Source organism: Haliotis cracherodii, unplaced genomic scaffold (assembly GCF_022045235.1).
Source record: "Haliotis cracherodii isolate W230 unplaced genomic scaffold, xgHalCrac1.p SCAF_4, whole genome shotgun sequence".
Taxonomy (NCBI): Eukaryota; Metazoa; Mollusca; class Gastropoda; order Lepetellida; family Haliotidae; genus Haliotis; species Haliotis cracherodii.
In genome coordinates this window covers 37,615,799-37,621,798 of record NW_027266297.1, presented here as the reverse complement: position 1 = coordinate 37,621,798, position 6,000 = coordinate 37,615,799, and the positions used below count along the sequence as shown (strand labels likewise).

The following is a 6,000-nucleotide window of genomic DNA, read 5'->3' as shown; positions in this document are numbered from 1 at the left end:
TAATATCTATCAAGGAGATTCCATGATAATTATCAATACAGTGTTTATCTCCTGACTTAGATAAGGGACATATTATACTTTTCCCCCATTCTTTAGGGAATTCACCATTATCAAATATGTTGTTAAACAATAAGACCAACACAGGTATAATATAATCTGATGATGCTTTCAGAAATTCAGCAGCAAGGCCATCAGGACCAAGGGATTTATTTAATCCCAACTTTTCAATATGAAACAAAACTTCCTTCATAGTAATAGGGCCATTTAAGTTAAATGTAGACGCCTCTTCTGCCTCCGTATTACATATGTCACAATCAAAACCCTCAGTGGATATGTTATCTACACACAGAAGGTTACTAAAATGCTGTATCCAATCATAGCTACTAATTTGCTGTGAAATGCTTTCACCATAAGCCCCTGTTTTAGTCTTCTCCAAAATTATTTAGCATTGTTTCTACAGTCAATTAAATTTTGTCTCATATCATTCTGGTAAACATATTTCTTAAATCTAAATTTAGATTTAAACAAGCTGGCAACTTTCTAAATTCACTAAAGTCATTACTCTGGTCTCTATGGGCCCGAAGAGCATGATACGTTCTATTTTTTAAATCTTCTAAATCGCTATCCCACCATGGAGGTTGATTACGTGTTCTTATAGGGCATCCTTTATATATTCTTTTAAACTGTTCGGCTGTGGACTGATATATCTTGACATAGCGTCTAAAGCTACTTCTGCATCATTGATAATCTGATCACCCAAAACATGAAAAACATCTGATAGGTTTGATATAAAGTTCTCCATAAATACTTGACATTCATTGCCATTCCATATATATCTTGGCCACTCACTGACAACATTAGGACCCTTATCAGTATCAGAAAAACCTCACTTACACAACCTTCATGTTCATTATTAATATCATCCAAGGAAATTCTTAACGAGCAGTACAATGGAAAATGAATTGATGCATCACTCATAGCTATACCAAAATCTATTATTATGATAACGAATTCCAAACATTTTGATGTTTAATGTCATCACCAAGAGACTGAAAATGTTAGGTTGAAAAATACATTTCTATATTGTGTGGCTTCTAATCCTACATAATAATCTGTTGTGATGTTTGCAGGGTCTTTTGATTGTCTTAATCAATCTGGACAGATTTTTTTTATCAAAATGACTGAAATATTTACACATTTTATAAATTGCCGGAGAGAATCACATTTTACAAATTGACGGTAATATATACACGCTTACAAAGGAAAAGACCAGAACGTAAACAATTCAGTGTATTTGATCGAAACGTGGCAAGGCTATCAGGCACATACTGAAGTGGTGTCTATTGATATATATTTGTTTTACGAATTTTATTTTTTACAATTTTTATGGAATAAAGTTGGACCTAGACGCCATTGGGGAACGGGTTCATTTCCTGGCCAGAATTTAAAACCCATTCAGTGGGTAAACAATGTATGCTTCTTAAAGAACATTCAACAGTTGTCTCATTACATACAGAAATGCACATTTACTAGTGGTTACTTTACAAACAGCTGCCAGGGTGGATATGTCATCTTTCTGATAACTCTTGTTTTAATTACCTTCTTGCTCATGATGCCTTCTAAACCATGCTAATCTTTATTGAAATTCCATTTTAGGCAGAAACCATCCATCACAATGGGATTTGAGCGGCAATCAGCACACAAAAATCATCCCAAGGAAGCTTCATTTTGAACATTCGGCTGGAGACATCGTAAAAGAAATGAAGATGTCAGAAATTAAGGATGTTGAACAAATTCCAACCCAAGCCATTGTAAGTATATCAACTGCCTTACAGTTACACCAAAAGATCTATCACCTTTTCTAAATTAAATGGGATTATACTAAAGTTATATTGATATCTTCTCATCCCATTATTGCTAGATCTTTTGAAAAAGACCATACTTTCATAACTTTTATTTATCAGTCTGACCTGTGACCAAGATTCGTAATAAAGTAATATGTACCTATTGTAATATTACCAAAAACACAAATACTTTTGGATAAAGTTGTTGTATTTTTCATAGAACTCACTGTGAGTTGAATGATATACAAAATAATAATTTCAAAGTTGTAATCCATAAAAATGTGGTCATACTGTTTCTTACTATCAAACCGATATTGACATATGCTGGTAGCGAAATAATAATTGCATCTGGTAGATATTTTCAAATTTTGCACATGATGCATCGTCAAAGACTGCAAGACTAGTAGGCAACTTTAAATCTGTAAAGTCAGAAGTAAGTAAATAACGTCAGTCTGTTTATGTCAACCATTTATTACACAAGAACTCTTGTCACTGTCCTACAATGTGGATCAAGAACCACTGTGTTTGAAAAGAAATGTCTTTTGCACACATTTCCTTAATTCAATACTCACAATATTGCCTTTATTCACATAAATGTCTTGAGCTTTGTCTGTTATATTTCATTTAAACATGTGTTTTTCAGAAACATATGAAAATACATTGATAAACAATCCAATTGCTTAACCTAAAACAGGTCTTCATACATCTTACAGTCCATATTTAAGTATAGTAGAATGTAACAAATGAATTGTATACATGCCAACTTAGATGTCTAAACAGGATACATATGATTGAAGTTTATATTGATCAATTCATTAGAAATATAAATTTAGTTATTTTACTGCATGGTTCTCCTGAAATCAAAGAAGGAATTTGATCTGCATCGTTATTGTATGTGAAGTAAACACATATCTTTCATAAAAAAACAGACGTTTTCTGCAAATACCATCACCCAGTAGGCGTATAGTAGGGTAAAGTTAAATTAATGCTGCCCACCCTGGATAGAAACCTTTGTATTTAACATTTGATTATACATTTTACCTATCAACAGAAACTGAATAAAATACTGTGGACAGACACCATAGAACAGTTTTGACTGCTCAATGATATCCGAGTATATTGTCTTTTCTTAATCTACTTTAAAATATTTTCAGGTAAACATCACAGCAAAAGTGATAGAGACTATTGAAGAAATTCAAGAAGTCCTTGTGTGGAACAAGAAAACACCTGTGAAAACTGTAAAAGTTGGAGATCAAAGTGGAGCTATAAACCTGAAGCTGTGGAGTGACAATATAGAGAAAATTGCATTCGGGATGACATACAAGTTCACCTCCCTTGGCGTCAGGGAATATATGGGTAGGAAATACCTAACAACGACGCCAACATCGTCCTGGGTGGTTGTGGACGACATACCAAACATCAACGTGGCAGATGTCGGAGTCAAGGAGAATGTGGTAGTGAGAGGTGAGGTATCTTTAGTGACTGTCACGTTATCCAAAGCTTGTCTATCCTGCCGCAAAACAGTAACTGCCACAGACACAGGCAGTCCATTCATAAAGTGCCCGGAGTGTAAAATGAAGATGAAGAAAGACAGAATGATAGACAACATGTTATGTAAACTATCGGTGGAGGGTAATTCCTCAAAGTATTTGGTTCCTTCAGCAGTCATCACAGAATTTCTGTGCAGCACACAGAAACAACAGATTCAGGGAAATGCGGACGAAATTGAAAACCATCTGCTGACATGCGGAGAAATTCAGATGGAAATCCCGCAAAATACGAGTCGTGCTGTGTCAATGAAACTTGTGGACTAAATTAAGACTTTGAACATAAGAAACCTGAGCAGTCACTGTCAGTGTAGGGGGAGAGGATCCCCATGTACAGGAGCGACATCAGTGAGGTTCTCCCTGAGTAGGTAGCAGTCACTGTCAGTGTAGGGGGAGAGGATCCCCATGTACATAAGGGACATCAGTGACATTTTGTCATGCATTGATCCTTGCATGTTCATTAAAATAAAGTTTTTGTTTCAGATGTTAAAAATATGTTTTTGTTCTTTATCGCTGCACTCAACAATGTTCCTGCTACATGACAGCGGTTTCTAAATAATGGAATTTCGAACACAGAATCCAGTGATTGGCATCATTAGCATTGAGGATACATATAAGCAATTGGTACACAATGACATGCATGAACAAAGTCAGACATCAAGTATCACCACCCCCTTACTCAGTGCTCGCCAAAAACAAGCATAGTGTCAGTTGTAATATAATTATGAAAGATCCATGAGTCGATAGGAAATTTATTAGGGAGTATAACCATATAATGCTTTTTCAGCCACAAGTCAATGAAAAACATTTGTTAATCTTGACAAATATAAACAGGAGGGGTCTGCATACAATTAATAAAGGTGGTGTTCTCGACTGTAATGTGGGGTCATGTCTTGACTCTTGCACACTATCGCGGCTCTCGGGCAATGAACACTTTGAATTGCAAGTGCATATTATTCCAAACACTAATCGATTAAGCAGGCAATTAGGTGGGTACAGTCCATCAGTGAGTTTGCTATTAGCGGAATTGCTTATATATAAATCTGAGTTACGTCCCTTAGCCGCTAATATTCCAAGCTCCTTTCCAGCGCGTGACACGTTCGAAACAGTAAAGAGATCTCCGGGAACGTACTATCGCTGTGAGGAGCTTGCTATTATTCACCAAACTCCACCACAGCGTTTGTCTCATATTAATATGCATTTCAAGAGCTCCGCCAGGAAGCTGTTGCTGTAAGGAGTATCAGCATTTCTGACGTGCAGTACAGAAGCCATGCAAAGACTGGAATTTTTACTGTATCTTACAAACCAAGGTCGAAAGCTAAGTGTCTTAAGGATTAGAATAGTTGGGGTCCAGTAGTGTTGTTGGCTGAAATTTGTACCTGTTTAGCCAAGTAGTTGCATGTATATTATGCGTACTGTTCTGTCCCGTCACCTATTTTCGAGGTATTTCCATGATTAAGGGTGAGATCTGTTCTTGTGTGAAACACGGATTTGGGGTCTTAAATACCGGTTTTATCTCCTCTGAAACTGGGGAAGTATTGGTCCGATATTGACCACATTTTACGCATGTATTCAGACGATCAGTGCCGGTTCTAACTGTGAGGACTACGGGAGATTCATATTATTGAAACTGACGCCTATAAATGAAGTACCACATATAACTGTATGATTTTTAAAGATAACCTGATGAAAGTTTAGAGATCAATGTAGTTTTATATTCTGATCTATTACCAGAGGAGATCTAATGTTTCTTCATATTTCAAGCAAAATGATACATTATTGAAATGTTATTGAATAGGTTCTGAAGTAAGACTCATAACAGAAAAAGATACCCAGTATACCCCCAACAAATAATAAACAGATTATCTATGTGCATGTAGTCATATGTCCATTTGTGTAATTTAGTAACTGACGCCCCATGATTCGCTGCATCACTTTTGGCTTACCTCCAACATTAAGCTGACATGCAATCTTATAACTGGAATACTGTTTAAAGCTGCGTAGGCGGGTATACTCACTCACTACACCATGTATACTGTATCAATTGGTGTTTTATGACAACATGATTCAAATACATGCTCAAGCAATCATAATTTCAAACAAATTAACACTGTTAATGTTGTGAATTTCTTTTATTGCACATCTTGTGTTCTTAGTCTATCAACATATAAAAATTTAGCGCAGGAAATGCTACACTTTCAGAACATCATATACAACCATTTTTAAATGTTCTTTAATTTCACAATTTCAGCAATAGCTCAAGTATATGAATGTATGAAAATACTCAAATATGAACAAGCAACACTCCAACTATATTCGAACTTAGCCTATACATAACTCAACTTATTGTTAAAACCTAACATGCCTTTAAGTTAAATTAATGAAATTGAACTCACATTGTCTCTTATAAAGACTAACAATACTGAAATCTTAAAACAAGTTTACAGTACAAATTAGTCCCCTATTCCAAATTACTTGCTGACTCTGATTGGGAGGTGCAACTAACTTATTGTGAAAATATTATACCCTTTGAAGTAAAATAAATGACATTAAACCCACATTGTCTCTGACAAACACCAATAATTGTGAAAAGTTGAAACATGTTTACA

The 6,000-nt window shown here is 35.4% G+C and overlaps 1 protein-coding gene across 1 annotated transcript; it reads left to right on the top strand.

Moving 5' to 3' along the window:
- Positions 1-1,760: 1,760 nt before the first annotated feature.
- On the top strand, positions 1,761-3,803 carry LOC139478250 (uncharacterized). The gene is made up of 2 exons (XM_071260669.1): positions 1,761-1,811; positions 2,999-3,803. The coding sequence occupies exons 1-2, from the start codon at positions 1,761-1,763 to the stop codon at positions 3,656-3,658; spliced, it is 711 nt and encodes a 236-aa protein (XP_071116770.1). The 3' UTR covers positions 3,659-3,803.
- The last annotated feature ends 2,197 nt before the right edge of the window (positions 3,804-6,000 follow it).

Coding starts and splice junctions, on each gene's coding strand:
- LOC139478250 (XM_071260669.1), top strand. CDS start 1,761: ATGAAGATGTCAGAAATTAAGGATGTTGAACAAATTCCAACCCAAGCC. Junction 1,812..2,998: donor AAATTCCAACCCAAGCCATT/GTAAGTATATCA, acceptor AAATATTTTCAG/GTAAACATCACAGCAAAAGT.